The 21139-nt window shown below is 38.2% G+C and overlaps 1 protein-coding gene across 3 annotated transcripts in view; it reads right to left on the minus strand.

The window, feature by feature from the left end:
* DCLK2 (doublecortin like kinase 2) overlaps positions 1 to 21139 on the minus strand; it is an 85334-nt gene that overhangs the window by 52017 nt on the left and 12178 nt on the right. For all 3 annotated transcript variants that reach the window (XR_010743481.1, XM_066318058.1, XM_066318057.1), the window contains exon 2: positions 19611 to 19945. Coding sequence is in view for 2 of the 3 variants with exons in the window: in XM_066318058.1 (XP_066174155.1) it covers positions 19611 to 19945 (335 nt within the window). In the remaining variant the exon portion in view is untranslated. The remainder of the gene's footprint in view (positions 1 to 19610; positions 19946 to 21139) is intronic.

A 21139-nucleotide genomic window follows, 5' to 3' on the forward strand; every position in this document is an offset into this window, starting at 1 on the left:
TCATCATATTTTGTCTGCAGGATGCTGAATGCCCCATGTATCAGACCTCATTATTTTCACTGCATTGATCATATTTTTTCACAGACAGAAAAACAGCAAATGCAGCAGTAGGATCTCCTCACATTCCAAGTCATATCATGTACAAAGCCTGTTAGTCTAGAAATCAGTGATCACCTACTTCTGCTTAAATAAACTAACACAAACAATGAGCAAAACCTCACCTGCTTCAAGGTAAAAACTAAGACCAAGCGATGGAAATGGGAAAAAAAAGTTATACATGTGATTAATGACAAAAAAAATTTACATTCCCGTATCAGCAAGAGCACTTATGAAAGTTTTGTGGCACTGCTCCACTATTCTGTGGAGATTTTTTTCTGTTTAACTAGTTCTCTTCAGCATTTTTATGTATCCATCAAATCTGTTTTCAATTTTGATGAAAGAGGATTTTCAGAAACATTACTTAAAGCACATGAATAGATAAAAAAAATGCAAACTATGTTTCATCTTACAACAAAACTGGGAACAGATGAGGGCTGCAAAGCTCACGACAGGAGGGTGCTCCCCGTGCTCCTGATCCTAAGCTGGTCTGTGGCACTTAAGAACAGCAAATGCAGCCTCAGCAAGTGAGCTGCATTGTTATTCTGCACAGAATCAGAAGCTACTGTAGCTGCAATGTCTCTCTGGTAGCTTTAATTCTGTTCCCATCACAGCCCCCAACAAGTGGAATTAATCAAGGTCCAGCTCAGTGTGTCCTAACCCAAGCTGCAGCACTGATGCTTTTGCTGCATACTGCAGTTTCGAGAGAATGGTATCAGGATGTTCAATCTGGATCAAAATGCACCTGTGGTTCCAGCTGATGGAAATATCTATGCAAGTGACTCACAAACGTTTGGATTACAGGGTTGTTTTTTTTTCATTACCATCACCAGGATTAATTTGCAAAACACACAAATTTTTTTTTCCAAATTCCCTCCTCGTTTTCCTAAAAGACTAAGACCAAGACTAAGCATCATAACATCATGACATAAAGAGCCTAAAGGGGTACTTACACAGTTTTAATACAATTTATTCTGTAACAGAGAATACTCCATCAGAAGGGAGGTCTGTATTTATTCTGTAATAGAGAATACTCCATGCAGAAGTGAGGTCTGTATTTATTTTCTAACAGAGAATACTCCATCAGAAGGGAGGTCTGTATTTATTCTGTGACAGAGAATACTCCATCAGAAGGGAGGTCTGTATTTATTCTGTAATATAGAATACTCCATCAGAAGGGAGGTCTGTATTTATTCTGTAATATAGAATACTCCATGCAGAAGGGAGGTCTGAATTTATTCTGGGACAGAGAATACTCCATCAGAAGGGAGGTCTGTAGCACAGCCCCTCCCACAGCCTGCACCTGAGCTTGCAGCAGCAGAGCATTGAGCACCAGAGTCTGCTTGCAACAGAGCAGAATAAAAGCAACAGGGGCAGCCCCTTGATATCCCAAGAGCACAGCAGCAGCAGCACAGTTCAGTGGCACATCAGCAGCAGGTACTGAATCTGCTCACAACTACACAGGCTTGGAAGCAAACATTGCACAGGGTGTCCTTGCTGCACGCTTGTGACCACAAATAGAACATGGCTCCAGACAAAACTCCTGTTCTCTGCAGCCAGCTCGAGATTTCATTGGTTTCAGCTGCAGAAAGTACACAAGTCTGGAGAAGCACTGTAATTTAAGCACATATAGGGATTTGTCTCTTTTTTTTTTTTTTTCTTCCTTTGCTAACTTCCATTACCCATGTGGCTTAATACAAACTTAGTTGTCCTGAAGAAACGGATTCAAAAAAAATTTAAAAACTCGTTTCACTAAGAATTTGCAGTTACCGTGTGTCAGAAACACCTGAATTCCTGTCACTTATTTCTCCTTAGACCACAAAGAAGCATACTCTCCAAGAGCAGAGAAGGCTTCCTTAGGTATGATTTCTGACATTCTGTTCAAATGCTGGAATATCACCAGCCCTGAGATAATACAGACCACAAAAGGCTAAAGCAGAACATCACCTTTGAACCAGTTCTACCAAAAGATCCCCTTTACTCTGCCCTCTCTTACAGATTCTTCCAATCAGGAGAATTTCTGTCCACAGCAGAATCCTAGCTAGAATTTAACCACTCCTACACTTGTTTACAGCAGTATTATCAGCCTTAATCCATTTAGCCACTATTGCTACAGCAGGAGGAATAGCTGTGGTGACTACTCCTTCATGATTTGAGGTTACTGGTGTCCTTATTTCTACTCTCAAGGTCTGAGGCTTCTGCAGATATTCCCCAGTGCTTAAAGAGCTTCCTTAAGCAGCTTCTGGGAACATATGTTGTTTTTACTAGCTCTGGGTAGAGTTTCAGTGTGTGTGCCAAGCAGACCTCCTTGGGGCCCTGTCAGTGATCAACTGATTCAGTGCTCAAAATTAGAACCCAAGCCCAGATACTATTGCCAGATTCACTCCGTGAGAGACTCTTGATTTTTGATCTGTGTTCAGCACATCCACATAGTTACGTGGTTTTATTTCACTGTCACATTTTCTCCAGTGGCCTATCCAAAAGGACTGGCATTACAGAGCACTCTGTGCAGTGCATGAAGGTGTGCAGGCAGACACCTGCCTGACTTGCAAAGCCTTCCCCAAACAACAACCTCAGTAGCTGCCTTAAAAGAAAAAAAAATGCTTAGAGTAATTATTTCTATTGCCACAAATCATCTATTTGATATTTATGAGTCTTTTTCAATCCAGTTGCAAAAAAAGGCTGAGGCATAACAGACAATGTGGCTCATTTATTCCCAAAATAAAGGCATAATGCTAAAAGGCTTTCTAGGAAGCAGATACTGAAGTGATGGAATATTTTTCCTCCTTTCCCTGAGGCTCCCCCCAAAAAAAAGATTTCTAGTGGAGATACAGACCCCCCAAGAAGGGAATTTTAAATTATCAGCGATTACTTTTCTATTCCTAATTAGTTTTTGGAAACCATCTGTTTTCTGAGAACATCATGTTGAAACTGCTGCTTAGAACACCATATGGAAAAGTTAACTGCAGCTCCAGGAACCCATGGCTCATCCTGCATCTAAGTGCTCCATAGATGTTTCCCTGACAGGCTTTTCTTTTATGGAAAGAAAGCTGTAACAGTATTTTTTGTTACAAAACTCTTTGCTTACTCATCAAAAAAACAAACAAACAACCCCCCCCCCCGAAAAAAAACACCCAAAAAACCCAAAAACACAAAAAACCCAAAACCACAAAAAAAAACCCCAAACAAAAAAAAAACCCCAAACAAAAAAAAACCCCAAACAAAAAAAAAACTCCAAACAAAAAAAAACCCCAAACAAAAAAAAAAAAAAAACCCAAAAAACCCACAAAACAAAAAACTAACCATCCAAACAAAAAGTAACCAAACTAAAAGAATGCAAACCAACAACAAAAAAACCACCCAAAACCCACACACACAAGCAAACAAACAAACCTTTTGAAATTTTTACAGGAATGTTTACATTCAATAAATGGCAGTCAGATAACAGATAATGGTATTTAGAAAGACTAATAATAAACACAGAGGAACTCAAGCATCACAGAAGGACTGAAGTCAGCTTTCCGCAGAGATGCATTAAAACTAAAACTCATTTTCATAATTTCTTTATTGCATTTAAGACCTGGATCAGAAAAAAGACAACAGCTCAGAGCTGTAAGTGAGCAGTAGATTCTCTGGACTCATGCTGAGTTGAGAAATCTCACTATTTGTCAGTATGGATGTTCCTGAGAGCATATGGAGAATGCTGTAAAAGATACAGCATGAAGCGCCTGTAGCACAAAAATCAAGTTCATTCAAAGTTCTTAGCCCTCCTGGGAAGATTCTTTTCTCTGATTTGGTTGACTTATTTGTAATACTTAGGATAGCTCTAAAACCAGCAGGCTTAAAAAATGAAAACCACTTCCAAAACAACCCACAACAGAAGTGCAATCTCCCCCTACACACAGTTACTCATCATATGCTTCATGTTTAATTAAGTGCTGTCAACTCAAATTTAAGTTTACACACAGCCCCCAGGAATGTTCAAGTTTTGCCCTGTGCCTCAGCAAGTTACTACTGTGATAAGTCTATGCAGGGGAGAAAAAAAAAAAAGAAAAGCAGTAAAGACTCAAGAATAGAAAGGCAGCAATATTTAAGATTATAACAGTTCTGAAAACAGCACTATTTCAAACATACAGGTTTCATCTTCTTCCACGCTCATATTAGAGATGGCAGGAGTGCCAGCCTAAAACCTTTTTAGAACGAGAAGGTATTCTATGCTTTTTAACAAGTATAGAAGTTAAAAAAGTAAACCATAATAATTAAAATTAAAAATTAAAATAAAATTAAAATTAAACCATATTAATTTTGATATGCCTCATAGGCTACAGGCAAAGGTATCTACCCTCAGGCTGTAACAGGACCACCCTCTTGGCCATGCACTTTAGAAGTTATTGCCATCATCTGCCCACTCTGATTTCCCAGTAAATAGTGACTTTTTTGTCAAAATTGGCAGATTTTATTGATATTTTAAGAACAACATATTTTAAAAATAAGTCTTACTTCAGCCTACTGCAGTTAAGAAGACTGAAGTAAAGGCCACGTTTATTGTGTGCCACTGTAAACTCCTTATATCCAAATGAGTGCAGAAATCCTCTGTGGGGATTTATTGTCTGCCACCACGAAGTGGCAGATGCTGCATCAGCTTTTTCTAAAACTGTCTGGTGACATTCTTTTAAAGAAACACTGCAAAACTGCATTTCATTTTGTCCTTGATGGTCCCTCCAATCTCCACCATTCCTGGGAAGCACAATTGTTCATCCCTTATGACCATCAAACTTGGGACAAATTGACCCAAAAGGAAATAAAACTTTTTTTAACTCACTGAACTGAGTTTGATTTTAAAAAGTATTTGTTTGACAGAATTGCTTTTCTGTGTAGTGATATTATAATTACCTATTGTGAGTGGTGTGAAGCATCAATATTTCATCAACTAAAACCCAAGAAATATTTTTCAGCAAGTTGAAAGATTACTTATTCTCCCAATATGATGTTTTAAATAACTTTTACTACAGTCACAGCCAAAAGGTCCCAGTAGCTTTCCAACAGATTTGCCATTAAAAGATTATTATAATTACTCCATACTTTGCTGCAACAACAAAAGAACTCCCCAACAATGTATTGATACCACTAGCTTACAAAATCCACCTTTTACTTTTCATTCCACACTGGAGGAAAGATCACAAGAGAGGAAGCAGAAAAGGCAAGCGAAAATCCTCAGTGAAAATTTATAAAAAGCTCATACTATTCCTCTGAATAAAGTGACAACACACTCATTACATTGTAGAACACATGCTGTTGTGGGTATGTTGATGCAATTTTGGAATTTGTGAAATGCTATGCTTACCTTTCAGTAGAAACTGTGTAGGAAAACAAAAAAGCATCTACACCAAATATACAAAAAAACCCACCCAAAACCACCTCCAAACAAGCAAACAAACACCAAAACAAAAAACCAACCCAATCAACCAAAAAACCCCCCCCAAAAAACCAAAAAAAAAAACCCCCACAAACAAACAAAAAACCAATAACCCCCCCCCCAAAAAACCAAACAAAAAAACCCCAAACAACAACAGCAAACACACACACACAAAAAAAAAAAAAAAACAACCCACAAAAAAAAAAAAAAAAAAAAAAAAAAAAAAAAAAAAGCTGAACCCTTTAAAGTGGAAAAGACAAAGAGAGTGAATGTTGAAGCAGGTAAGTTCATCCCTCAGCTCATATGCACAGCTAACACCTTGCCCAGAGATACATCCATTTAAATACCTTGCCTAGCACACACCAGCACTACAGATAGCAAGGGAAAAAGGGGAAAAGGGGTATAAAAAAGCCTGTCATATTCAGACTGAAATCACTTGGGGGATTTCCAAGGCCATCTTAATACTGTAATAATGAAATAATAATGCCACAATAGCGGAAGCTAAGCAAGCAAGACAAATGCCAATCAAATCCCATCAGGCAGGTGATGGAGAAGGGTCACTGTGAATTAGAGGAAAGCAGATATCAAGTTTCTGCAGAAGAGGTGATGCACAGTAAGTAATTTGCAACCAGCAATTTTTATTATCACTGTTTTGCAAATGAAAAGCTTGTCAAGTGCTATAAGGATATCCATGCACTAGTGAAAACATTCAGGTATTTTTTTGAAAATTAAGTTTTCAGAACCCTAATTCTGACCTGAGAATTTAATTTTAAAAATTGTTGTAAATGTTTGTAAGTTCACAAATCTGAAGTATAACCTAATACATCAAATTCTAAGAACTGTCAGCCAGATTTAACGAAATAATCTAATCTAGCAGAATACTAGAAGTGAACAATGTTTCAAACATTTTTTTTTTCAATTTCTGTTGTTTTGAGGATATAAATTCTGAAAACAATTTTATTTATTCATTTAACAAAATACAAACCCTCAAGCATATATATATAGAGAGAGGTATGTATGTATGTATACCATATGTGTATATATGGTAAAGAATGTTAATTTTCTCATTGAAACCTGGTGACACACTATTAAAAATAAGAATTCCTTTGCTAATATTCCATTTCACAGAAAGCCTGCACTCTCTATTATAGGAAATGATAATTTTAAAAAGTAACTCTATAGAATAAGACAAAGTTATATCTTTGTTCCCTGCCATCTGGGGACAGTTTACAACACAAACATTCTACATGAATTTACAAAGTTATACAAAGTATCTAACCCTTAGCTAAAAATAAAATTTTTGAGTGTGCTAGTCAGACTGAAAATGAGTCATGGTATGAAGGAACATGAATCATCTAAAATATTTTGAGACTAATTATATCTGAATATATAAAGCACTGAGAAATACATGAGTTCAAAAAGAGCCTCTAACTTCAGACTCGTCCCTAACAAAGTCAGTTTACAAAAGAGGCATTAATATTTATTCCTCATGTCACACCTGAAAAGGTTTTTCTAGTTCACTCCCCAGTCAGTTCAGAACTTTATTTATTCCTATTATTCTACCGTACAAATAAGAAAGTGTTGTAATTCTTATCAGTCTACTACCAGTGGGGTCTGCATGTGAAATCTCAGCTTTTCCCTCAATCTTTCTCCAACATTTACAGCAGCAAAGCATTTTCATTCAGAGCAATGACAATTTTCACAGTGCATTGCCAGGAATCTGTATAAATTTTCATTGGCTTTGAAGAGAAGGAAGAGACACAGGCACCACAATTTTGGAAAAAAAGGAAGATTCCATGTAAAATATAGCTCTGCTTCCAGCTATCAGCCAAACAAACCAGAAGGCAGGAGTATTTTGCCTCTTACACACATGTGATTCCAAGAGAATTTCATCAATAAACTCAGCTACAGATGAAGAAGAAAAACCAAACCAAAAACCACGTGAAAAGATTTGGAAGTAATTTCAGGTACGAAATGCAAACTTGAGAAGGGTGAAGCACTGGGGATTCATTTTCAGAAGAAACACCCAGACTACTATTCTCACAGCTTTTCCATTGTCCAGAAAAACATACCTCAGTATGTGTGGAGCATTTGTGTCCAAGCACTGGAGAACAGCCACAGTAGATATACATCTCATTTTTCTTTGTTCACCAGTTGACTTTTTATAACTTATCCTGTGTAGCCAGAAGAGTATGTACAAGCTATTTTCTACACAACAGCAGCATTCTCTACAGCATAGTACCATGAATTTCCATTTCCTCTCCGCAGGGAGGCTCTTGGTAAAGAAAAAAAGCCCTCCACTGCCAGCCACCAAGTGAAGATCCTGCTGACAGGACTAATGCAATGAAAGCTGCTTTTACTGCTTAGTTAAGAATCCTTATTCAAGCAATATGGATAAATTGTAGTTTTCAATTTCAGATCGGTGTTTAGAAACTTCTGGACTTGCATCCGCCTCCCAAGAGATGAAGAAAGGAGGTTTAAGTGTTGTGATATCTGGCCTTACAAACTCCATGTGACTAATCATATTTTTAATAGCTTTAAAACTAAATGTGCTTTTTGCTTAAATGTCAATCAGGCTGAGTTTTCAGGCATACCCTTCCCCCATAATTAAAAACTTTTGCTAGACGTTTATATCAGAAAGCTCCATATAAATATTACGTCTTACAAAGGACTGTGACAGAGGCTTCAGAAAGCCTCAGATAAAATCAATAAAAGGTGCTAAACTCCCAGTCATTTTTAGAGGTACTAGTCTCTCATTGCTTCTGATAATTTCCTGATTATGTGTTTTGATTTGTACTGAAACAAACAAAATATCTGGCAAGTCCTTTTCATTTCCATTATGGTAGGTGTGGCGTCGTTCATACTTTGTTATGCAGGCCTTAAGTGAAGATGAAAAAATGAAGTTCCAGAATAGAAGCTCAAGGAACAGAAACCTCCATCTTCATCTACCTAATTACTGCTAAAATATGAGAGCAAGCCAAGAGAATTACTTTGGAAATTCCAGACAAAAGTCTGTCTATAAGAGGTAATATCAAACATCTTTATTCCCCCACTAACTTCAGTACTGTTCTAAAATTTGAATATTCAGTGACATACAGACGGGAAGAAAAATAAGTTATTGAGATAAGTATCACAATTACACGTTTCAAAGTCAAATCTTTGAGCAGTAGAAGGTCGGAAAAAATAACATACAAAGGGTAAAGTGTGCTTTAAGAAATCAAAATGCAGTCATGTGCCAAACCCAAGAAAATCTGTAAAATAATTACTAGTTCTAAGAGTATTCAAAGGCCTCTCAGACCCTAAAAACTTCTCAGGAAACACCTTTGCACCTTGGACTGAAACTTCTCTCCTGGGCTTCTTGATAACTTGTGACAGAAACAATGATGAGGTTTTCACACATCCGATTACCTGCGTCAGTCCAAAGGCAAATCCCTGCCAGGTAAAGGAAGATCAGTGTTTGAACTAGGAGTGTGCTCTTAAGGAGGTGACAGACCTCAAGGAGTGCAGGTAATAACACCACTCTGATACTAAAACACCAGGAAATTGTACTGTTTGTGTATGAAAATGAAGAGCTTTGTGAATAAGATTTCGTCATTTGTTCATTGTTGTCTTCGATTTCACAAGCTTAGAACATCCGCTTTACTTCATTTTTGCTTTATGTAAAAAATACGAAGTAATAAATCCTAAAATTTGCAAGTATATATTAAACAAATATTAAAAACATGCTCTAATACAACAGATTAGTTTGAAAAAAATCATGCAACAGATCTTGCATGGGTATCTGCAGAAGACAAATTTCCTTGCTTAACCCCCCACAATGCCAGGGAAGTGGAAATTTTTCCCTTCAAGGTAAAAATACCAGCCACAAAGACAACTGGCCAGAGCAGTTGTTTGCAGAGATGGGGGTGGTTTTTTCTTTAGTCAGATGCTCACTACACCAGCATGTTCTCTTTGCAAATTAAACCAGAACACTTTCCAGCTTCCAAGACTTCTCCAGATGTCTGCCTGTACAGCCACATGGGCATATTCCAAGTGTCTGCATTATTGGGCCCCTTGCAAAATACAGAGGGGGTAAGGAACGCTTATCTCTCATGCTTGATTTTTCTCTCCATCAATTTTATCTCAGTTAAATCAAGCAGACCTTTGATTTATTTAAAAGAGGCACAGCAGGTTTCTACATGCAAGGAAATGACAGCTTCAGAAATCACTTACAAAGAGGATTCTGGCTCTTTTGGTACTCTGGGGTGTATAACCATCTTTAATTTTTTTTTTTAGCTAACTGGCCTATTTTCCAATATTTTTTTCCATACCTCCCTAAGTCATAGCTGAGTTGAAAGTTAGAGATAAGATGGGGAAAGGCAAGAAAAGCCAAATCTACTAGCCAAAAAATCCAACTTCCCATTTAGCTGACATTATATTCTATCTTTTTTTTTTGCTTTCTACTGAAATATTTTGGTTTCTTCAAGAAGCCTTTCATAAATACAGAGATATCCTGCGCCATGTATGAGTAAATAAAACTTCAAATAAACATGAGCAAAATAAATATTTAAGAACATGGCATAGATTGCATATTTGCACAACAGAGAAAAAAAAAAAAGATTGCTGGCTCAGTGAACAAGTGCCACAAGAACACTGACTTTTACTGCCTACACTGTAAACACTGAGTTATCACTCCCTCCTATGCAAAGCTTTCAATCTGCAAGCCATAAACAGGGTCACTGTTCCTTTTAAGTGCTGGGAAGCTCTTTGCTTTTTAGAGCTGGCTTGTGTTGCTATTACTCCAATATTGCTTTTTTCTTCTGAGTCTTCAGGTTTCTCTGTTTAAAGGTTCACTGCAAATTAATCAGCTAGCAATATTTTGAACATTAAAGACAAGGATTCCTTTCCTCTCTCCAACAAACTGTTTCATGTTTCCTGCCATTAATTTAGTATGGAACAGAATGTCGTTTTTCTTAGCGACTGGTACAAATATAAAAGTTCATATTTTAAGATTTCAGTTGTGCTTCAGTAAACTTAAGAAACACAGGCTGATTTCAGCCAGCCAAGCAGCAGCTACAGATCCATCAACCTGACAACCTGAAGGCCAAATCCTAAAACTAGAAAGTCTGCTTACAGAATCCATTAGGAACAGGAATGGAGACAATTTGACCTTGAAACCTTTCATATATGGTTGGTAAATAGCTGTACACTGTAAGATGCAGCAAGATTCTTAAAGAAAATTTGCATGGTAAAATGTTACAATGTAAGAACCGTTTGCTGAAGGAAAATAGGGTAATTTAATTAGAGGAAAAAAAAATTCCAAGATCTCAAAGTAATGAGGAACCTGTGACACAAATCCTAATCTGGCATATGACAGCTGCAGAATAAATTCAAAAGATTTTTACCAGACTAATTATGTGTTAATGGGCAGGCTCAGCGGGACATAACAAATTCCCAAGGTTTAGTTTCCAAGTCATGTGACCCAATCTTTAGCATGGCAGATGGCAGACAATGACTGCATACCGCTCTTTTATTCCAAGAGCTACACACACCACTTCTGTAACCCATCACTAAAATTATTGTAATCATACATCAACAAAGATACAACGCTCCCACTGGTGACGCCACTGCTTCTGCAGTGATTGTTTCCCACACTGTGCAGCATGTCATTTTTATTAAGTGCTGTCAGCTCTTGGGGTGTGCAGACAAAAATTGAAATCCCAGTAGGATTTATCTTCTCTATAGATCCACAAAGACTTCAATAAGTTGGATGTCGCTTCTAACAGGACACACATGCTTGCTGCTAGCTAAAATATCAGCAATTTTTTTTCAGTTGCCACGCTGCAATTCAAAAGTACTGACTTCACACCAGGTTCTGACTTTATGTTCATTTTTAGAAATAATCTATTATTTTAACATAGCACTTCACCAACCTGCTAGTCTGATGGCAATGAGTATTACTGATCACATCTCTAAACTCCACTGAAAAAGATTAAATTCACACCCAGTGGACACCAGCCATCACGTTCCCAGTAAAGTTACACCACAGCCCCACAGCCAGGATTGTGCATCCCTGTGGGAAGGAAAGAGATACGTTCTCTATTCTATCTGTACTGTATTCTGGGGTTTTGATCTCCAGAAAGCAAGAATAGGACAAAGGGGTTCCCCCGCTGGGAGAAATTCTAAAGACCTTTGTTCCAGAGAGCCAAGGTTTCCAGTGCTGGACTGTGGCTCTTTCACATGGCATGACCTTTATTTTTTGCATATGCAACAAAGCTGAAGAGCTTCCTCAGCATTATTGTTCACTTCAAGTTTAACACACTCTTCTGAGATGACTCCCTAGACGTTCAAGGCTCTGTTTCTTTTTTTAATCCTATTTCTGCAGCACCTTCAGCATCACAGTTTTGCTGCTCTGAAACAAAATCCTTACCATACCGCTTTTTTTTCCTTAAAATTATAATTGGACTGGTAACGTGATCCTCTGGCAACTGTGATAAAATTGTAAATACTCTCCAGGCTAAATCATAAACCCCACATTATCTACCTATGTATTTTGCACCACTGCATGCAATGAAAATGCTTTGGAAGGTGTTCCATGACAAGTAGAACCTGGGAAAAGATTTCTGTATTTTCATATTTACAGTATTTTTCAGATTGCTGCAACTATGACAGGGCAGGGTTAATTTCAGGTTGGTTTCAGACAAACACTTCCTTCCATTTGGAAGGATGGGAATATTTGTGTGTCCATGAGCAGAGGCCAAAATTATCTCCTCTGCTTGGGTATGCTACTTCCTTCTTCCTTCTAGCAATAAATAACCCTGGCTCCCAGCTCTGAGCACAGCGATTGGAAATGTGACCAAAAATACCATATAGCCGTGTCCATGGATGAATTCATTTCCTGCCACACAGGCTTCCTGAAGATTAAAGCCACTTTAATTCTTTTGTTTTCAGGAAGACTTGCAAGGTTTGTATCCCTCACTGACGAGACACAGGCTTCTGTCCAGGGCTGTTCTCTGAGACAATTCCAGCCTCCAGCACAAGCTCAACTTCCCTTAAATCACGTTTCACACCAAACATCAGAAGAGGTTAGCTAGCAGTAGGATAAAACCTACTTTAACTGTAACCCCTGCTGTTTGAATTTTCTGGGCTGCAGGTGTGTACACATGCACACTTTAATATTAACAGGCATTCTAATTTTTATTTTATCTCCAGCTTTACGGCTCTTCCAAAGCGGTAGATCACCTTTAGTTACCAAAATTACTCAAATCCAATCAGCTTTCAGAAACCTTAGGGACTGCTGGACTCCAGTTATCTGCTGAGAATAGTAATAAAAAAGTCACCTCTTCATTATTCTTATTTTTACAGTGACTATCTACCATCGAGGATCTGATCTAGACTGTAAGCCTATTATTTCTTTTCCTGTACATAAGGGAAGGCACAGAAGTAATTTTCTTTTGCTGGTAGGTTTTTTTTTGTTCATCCCCAAAAAAAAACTTGTTATCTTTCTATAGTCTCAGCTATCCCATTTCCTTCAATCTTTCTTCACAGAACATATCTCTTTACATCTTTTTACTCCTTTTTGGATTTCCACAATAAAGCTGTCTGGCGTCACTGCATTGAATAGGACAGAGGAAAGTGGGCACCTGACACACACCTCAGAAACAAGATGATTGACTGTAATTTCCACATGGATGTTGGCTTTCCCCTCCTGTGCACAACCAGTGACACCAAGAATTCATCTTCACATCTTCAGCTGTGATCCTTTAGCATTTCAGCCAGAACTACTTGTCATTTCCTATCTGCATTGTTAACAACCAGCGAGTGTAAGATTACTCAACCTGCTTTGTCCTGAGCTGTTTCTGCAGTTAGTCAAGATTCTAATCTTCTGCTATGCAGGTTTCCTGTAGCTCATCTGTATTTATTAAGCACATCCTCCATGCCATCTTCCAGGTCATTTCCAGAGGCTCGTACAGACACACATTTATTGACCCCTACTCAATATGAAATTCCGGTTTGGCAGTGAGTCATCAATAACCACTCGAAACAACAATATTACAACTGTATACAGAGCATTTTTTCTGGACCATGCTTCCCTAGCTGACTGATGAGAAAAGACAGCGTGAAAAAAAACCCTGATTTTAGATACAAAGAAGTAGCCACTATTGTTTTCTTCCCCTTGTCTCTCTCCCCAGTCGAGTTATTGATTCGTAACTATGTATTGTTAAAAGAAAAACCCAACAAACAACAGAAAAGCCCCCAAACCTTCCCAAAATCCCACCTCATACATTCAGTTGAAGCATCCTGTGTCCAGAGCTCAACCCAAACCAGCAGGGTTCCCAAACAGACAGGTGCTGGCTGTGTCAGAGCCCTTCTGTTCTGCAACACGCATAGAAGTGACTGTACCAAACGTGACATTTTTCAACTTCCAGGTTGGTACAGGTATTCCACTGCCTCATATTTACTCAAACAAAGGGAAATAATCCAGCCAACCACCAGAAAGTGATTCAAGGTACTCCTCCATCAGTTTTTTGCCCTGTAAGTCTATAAGTTAAGAGTTATTTCTTAACTCATAAAATTAAGAGTCAAAGAGTTGTAAGTCTATGAGTTAAGAGTTATTTAAGAATTAAGAGTCTAAGAGTTATTTAGCTCAACCTTAGGGACCCACATCTCATCTAATAAACATCAGGTGTAAGATCATTAGACTCATGCAGGACTCCTCTATACTGTTTTTCAGCATTTCCCTATGCTCTGGAAGGTAATCTTTAGCTCTTCCACGTTGGTTTTGTCTCAAGTTGATCCTGTGAAAGAGAAAAATGGCTCTTGACATCTAGTATGAGTTTTCCTCCTCTGTACTGTGTGTGCATTTTCTGATTTAATTTCCCAGGCCACTTAGTTCCTACTCTCTTGGAACACCTCTCTTTTGGAAGTTCCATTCTCTTTGTTTGAAGACCACCTCAATATACCTTCTGGGCTCATCTCCACAAGATGTTTTACTATTTCTCACAGATTATTAATTTGCCGAGTCACGTCAGCTACAAAAACTTCAAACAAACCAACAAACTCCAAACCAACAATAGAAATGCCTCTTCCCAGCTGATGCTTCACTCTCACAAGTACAAGAGGTCTCTGCTGGTCCTGTTCCCATTCTCTCGTGATGCTGCGCACACCCTACTGAACTTTCATAAGCCAATGTAAAAACTCTGTGTCCTCCTCTGTCCCACAATACACTTACACATGCTTTTTCATGTAGATATTAACTATGAGTTCTGAAAAGCCTTTCTACCCAACATATCTGCTCTTTCCATAGTTCTGTTGGCAATCGTATCCATGGTGCCGAGTCCCCAGTCACTCTGCTGCAGCTTGGCAAATTGGAAATAGCTTTCTGAAAGTTGACTCTACTTCCTGTGACCCTCAGCCTTTTGAATGAATTCAGGGACTATCATTACTATACAAAATCTTGAAGTTAGCTGAGGAAAGACTCCTTGCCCAGAAATTTCTTCTGTGGGATCTGCAATGCAGAGAATTGCTCTCTCTGCAGCTGCCACTGACGTTCCTCTGTAACAATATATAAGCTTTTTAAAGAGTTGTGAGCTATGTGAGGGCTTAAGGATTTCTTCCCCTCATACTTGCAGATTAATGCAACATTTCAGCTTAAAATGGCATTTTAAATTTCAGCAGAACTAGAATCAAAAGAAAAAGCTGGAGATTTCTGTTGTTGCAAAATTGCTTGTAGCTAAAATTCAAGCCTGTGCCATTTCCAGTCCATTTGTACAATGCCTGTATTAGGTTAGAATCTGACAAGTCAGATAAAAACTTGCTATACTTTGGTAGCTTTCAACTACAAATCATGCCTGCTGACACTGAAGCAAGTTTCTATCAGAGTTGTTTCTTTGCCTGCAGTGAGATATCAGTGATGTACCAGCACAATTAAATGACACACAGAGACAAGAAGTACACATCTGGAACCTGGTTCCTTAAGGAACATCCTGCTTTAGTAGGAAAGAATCAAACTAAAGGGAAATATTTGCCAAAAAGTACTTAAATGCAATAGAATTATTTTTAAAAAAAAATCTCATACAAGCAGGACTTCGCCAACAAAATGGAAAAAGCGAGAAAAATGAAAGTCATATGTTCTAAAACTTGTCAGTACTAAATAGTAAGATCTCCACTGAGATTAAGATCGTAGCAAAAATACTGTATTAATGGAAATTTTTGAGATCTGAATGATAAAAGCCTATCAAGAATATGGGGAAAATCTGTTACACTAATAAACAAAATCTCTCCTGCTCATCCCTTATTTTGGTTTCTGCCCTCTGTGATGGGTATGTTAACAGCAAAGCAAACACAAAAATCAGTTTTCAAATGCTATTTTCTCTCCTAAAACTTCTCAAATCTGTCACCAGAGCTTAAAAAAAAATCACTGAGAGGAGAGCACAATGAGTGATAAAAACATCCACATGTAGTAACTGTTTCTTTCAGTTACCAATTTACTGTTAATGAACACTTAATAAAAAAGCTTCATTAACAGAAAATGGGAGAATTTTGGGTACAGAAACAGCCCTCAATATACCTGTGGCCCATCAAAAAGGACCTCCAGAAGAAGGCTAATTTTTGGTGCATTCTCACTGTTTCGGCAACGGAGTATAGAAAAGGTGTCTCATCCACCTTTCAATCCTGTTGTGGACATTAATCCATAATTAACTGTGACACACTGCAGGCTTAAAAAGCGTAAAGATGTAATTTTCTTTTGTGTGTCAAATAACACAAGCTTCAGAGTTCTGTGTGGTTCTTTGTGAGCTTCTCACAGGAAATCTCTCCCCCTAACTCATCACACAGTCGCTACCCCACACTTCACAATGACTGAAGCTTGAAGCTTGTTCAGCAAAAAAGAAACCTTCCATTCCCTTCAGAGATAACAAAGGGTTAACTTCCCAACTGGAGAAGTTTCAGCCTGACTGTCCTTGCTTCACAGTGGGACAGTGACAGATTCCAGGAAAATGCAGCCAAGTAAGGAAAACACTACGGTCAAGCAGATATATTAGGCAAACCTCAATGTCAGAAGCACAAAGACTGGAGCAGCAGAAGCCTGCACTGCAAAGTTAAAGCCTAGTTACTTTTACAGATATACTCTTCTCACTTAAAAATAATCTCAAAAATCTTGGCAGGTAATAAAAAAGTTGGTTGCTCAATGGCTTAAAAGTTAGAATTAAGCCCAGCATCAGCATAGTTCAAAGAGAAATTTGTACTTCTGGCTACAAAGCACTGACAAGTCAAGAAACTTAAGATAAAAGGAAACCTTGCAAACATTATAAAATCTTACAATTAAAAACCAGATACTTGTCTATTTTCACACAGAATAATCAGGAAAAATATCCAAGTCAGGTGTTATTCTCTAGATTACTATTATTGTGAGGATGTTGCAACAGTCAAGATTAATGAAGTCAAAAGAGTAAATAAAAACTCTCTTGAGGACATCCTTTCTGTTCTACTGGTCAGAAAGATCAGTGGTTTTATCACCGTTTCTTCCTACACATTTAAATGGTTCTACTGGAATAAAAAAAAAATCACACCACAAGTCAACAGAACAATGCATTCCCTAATCAAAGGATACAGATTTTATACATGCATGTTGTAATTGTCTGAATTTCAGCCCCATTTTCATTTTAAACAGAAAATACAACCTATTCACTCAGGAAAAAAAATGTATTTCCACAGAGATAAAAATATGAAGGAGCAAGGAAAAAATTAGAACCATGAGAAACCTAAGAGCTACATTTTTATAGGAACATAGCCATTTACAAACTGCCTTTTTTTTAATGGCTGCCTTTCAAGCTGTGCCAACACTACAACGAACATAAAAGATCTGCCTCCCTAGCAGATTCAGAAGAATAAGCAATTACTACATTAGAGAAAATAGGCTCAGAAATTTCCACCAATTGGTAGTTGGCAGCAAAGCAACTCTTTACGTGCCAAACCCCAAAAAAGCCCTTCAGCACCAACCTCTACATACACCAGCAGTGAACAAACAAAGAAAAACCCTAGTGCCTCAAACTGGGGTCAGCCCTTTGCTTTGGGGAAAGAGAAATAAACAAAAAATAAAACAAAACAAGAACTTTCCATCCTCCTAGGTAAGTAACAGAAAGCTTTTATTTTTGTCAGGGTGTTTGAAGTGATAGGTCTTCTCTTTGGGGCACAAGCCCTTAAAATGCAGTTACACTACAGCTGTGCAACAAAGGCTCCTTCCCAAAGTCTGTGGAAAAGCACAAGGCCTGTCTTCCCAATGGAAGGGAGGTCTCCACATTAATGCACTGCTATTGCTGGAACACAGAGAGGCAGCTGCATGAAGCAACTCTCTGCAGACCATTCACAGCCAGAATTAGGGATTTCTCAATCCTGCCTGAGAACACTCCTACAGCTGCAGTCCAAGTTTGATGACTGCCTTTACCACAGAAGAAGAGGAGGAGGAGGTACTGCAGCAAATAAAAATTTTATTTTGGAGCATTACCGATGATTGGTCATCCTCACCACGGGCTGAAGTCAGTAATCATGCACCATGATGGCAACACACAAGCAATGTATGTGATGTTTAAATTTAACTACTTCCATTGATCCCTGATGCAGTACTGCATCTTCCACACCAATGCAGATCAGTGGGTTTCTGCTGTTTTAACAATGCAAGAAGAGGTGAATTGAACTGACAATCCCAGCTTTTGCAGTTTCCCTTACTGACTCTCTACTTCCTTGAGAAGACTAAAATCATCTGAAACACTGACAGAACACTTCATGGGCAGAAGAGACTAATTACTGCATAATAAATATCCTCAAAGCTATTTCATTATGAATTAAATTAAACATGACAAACACTTTCCGGATGTGCCTAGGAAGGATTCTCTGTTAAGAAGTAGCATTAGCAAATCTCATTTAAAATCAAACCTGTTAGAAGAACTAAAGAGCACATCATCGTGCTGCCACCAAAACACTGAAAATCAAGAGTTTCAGCAATGCCTTTGCCTTGCTATATTTTCATCAACAACAGAAGTTGTTCTTTTCACATATTTCCCCACAAGAAGTATATCAAAGCACACAGAACATAACCAGAGACAGAGCTCATATTGAGGCAATCTAAGTGCACTTGTTCTGCAATATATTTGCTAAAAGCTTGCACACAAAAAAAGTGGTTTTAAGGCATTGAACGTTATAAAAGTCTTGAAAATAAAAATGCCCATGTCTCTGAACAGAACTGAAACTTTTACAATTACTCCATGCAGATGTGTAGGTATGCAAGCCTATATAAATACCTGCTGAATGAGCAAGGACATGAATGTTCAGTCAACAGTCCAAGAATCTGGGTACCTGATACCAACCTGATCTCCTCTGCAGCCTGTGTTGCTCTAATTCTAAAGGCACAATGCTGTCAGAATTCCAAACTAGTGTCAGGTAGAAGTTTCAGGTATCAAAGTCCTGCTCTATGAAGGGCTTAGCCATTAATGTCCCTGGCACTGCAGAACATCCTGTGGGCCACTCCTTTGTATTTCTGTGCAAGAACACACAGCTACCACATGATCAACCCTGGCTGTGTTTTCCCAGAGGTAAAACTAAAAAAAAAGGCAAAGATGTGACCACCCTTCCAGAATGATTAATTTCAGATACAATTCTTGACCTCAGCTCATGTCAGTTACTACCTCTGGAAATAGAAATCTGTGGAAGTGCAATGGAAGGAGACATCAATATTTTTCTTACACCACTCAGCCACTTATATGGTAGTCTCAAAACAGGATCCTGGTTTTGAAAACGCATAAATATCTTAAATTTAAATGTTTCAAATAAACCGTACTACTCAATCAACAGTCAGTTTTTTGGGCAATGCAAAAAAGCTGGCATAAAAAATAATTTCTTTTTCTTGAATGTAAAGATCAATTATATATATATATACACACACCTATATATAAAGAATTCTAATTTTGTTTGTGTGTTAATATTTTAATAAAGCTTTTAGAAGTTGGTTTTTTTAACTGCCGTTATTCAAAAGCAAATTGAAACACACACAGTAATGAGAACTGAACTTATGAAAACTCAGCATCTTAAATTATGAGATGGCCACAGCAGTTTGTTCTCCTACCTGCTTTCCATCCAGCGTACAAAGTCTCTTGACTACACCCGAGTCTAACTTAATGGCTTCGGTGATGTCATTCAAGACCTGCTCGAAGGAGTGAGCAGTCTTCTTGTTCAGCAGAATCCTCACCGCCTTCCGCGGCTTTACCCCACTCCTGATAACAGTCACCAGCTTGGGCTTGATGAAGTCTTTGCTCTCCTTCACCTCGCTCCTGGAGGACGTCAGGGAGGTCAGGGAGCGGCTGGAGCCAGTCCGCACGTTGACGCACCAGTTGGGGTTGACGTTCTTGGTGTAGTCGACCTTGCGGTACGGCTCGTTGGACGCGCACACGTAGCTCTCGCCTGAAAAGAAGAGGACACCTTCACAAGTTCAAGGCAGGGGGTTTGCGGCTGCTCTGTCAGTTTGAAAACTAAATAAAAACGAAAACAAATTTAAAAAGGTGAATAATTTGGGAGGGATTTTCCTGCAGTTCAGCAAGGAGGGCTGTAAATTATCAGAGCTTTTCACCCGAACAACGCTCTCACAGAGTGCTTTCAACAGGTTTCAAAAGATCCCTGGTTTAGAAACAAACTTAAAAAAAGGAGGAGGTAATGAGGAGGTTCGAGATATTCCACGTCTTCTGGATTTTGCGTCATTTTGCATGTGCTTAAACTACTTGAGCTCACAACACATGACATTAAGAATATTCTCCTACAACAAATACCCAGGTCCTCCCCTATATATCCCTCAAACATATACTTCAAGATACATACACCCATTTCTATGTTTAATTATTTTACAACAGCAAGTTTTAACAATAAATTTAAGCACCTCAAAACTCTTACCCTAAAAGGCAAATTAATCCACCAGGAGTTACTGCCTTTCTACCAAGGATACACATTTGAAATGCATTCACTTCAGTATTTTAAAGACTATTAACACCTGTTGAGTCCTTGAGTATGGGAGTACAACAGGACATCTAAGCTTCCCCATTTTTCTCTATTACTTCAAAGCTGGTTTGCAGATTTTTTTTTTGTTGTTGTTGTTTTGTTTTGCCTTTTTTTTTTAAAGAAAAACTGCTTGCTGCTTACCACTACTCTTTTGACACCCTACAGCAATATTCAAGATGTAAACCATGACAAAGAACATCTTTAAATGTGAGTTATTTGTGCAACCCACATCCTTGAGGTGTCACAAAATGACATCCCAAGACATTCTTGAAAGGGCAGAGTATTGCCAGAGGGATGAATGGTAAAACATTCAAAACTGACAGAATACACTACACCATTGCTCCAGGCAGAAGAGCTATCTATTATCTTAAAAACCTTAACCTGTTCTAAAATTAAAGTTACACAGTCAAAGTCACTAGTAGAAGAAACCAAACTTTAACATGCACAGCAAGATGAGTAAAGAGTAAACCTACACCCAGGGGACAGAATTGTAAAAGTTACAAAATGTATGCCTCCATTTAGATACATACTAGAAAACTTTTAAACAACACTTTTACTTTCTGAACTCTGGAGAGCTGATGTATCTTAGAAATTGCAGAGCTTATT

The sequence above is a fragment of the Sylvia atricapilla genome, chromosome 4, assembly GCF_009819655.1.
Source record: "Sylvia atricapilla isolate bSylAtr1 chromosome 4, bSylAtr1.pri, whole genome shotgun sequence".
Classification (NCBI taxonomy): domain Eukaryota; kingdom Metazoa; phylum Chordata; class Aves; order Passeriformes; family Sylviidae; genus Sylvia; species Sylvia atricapilla.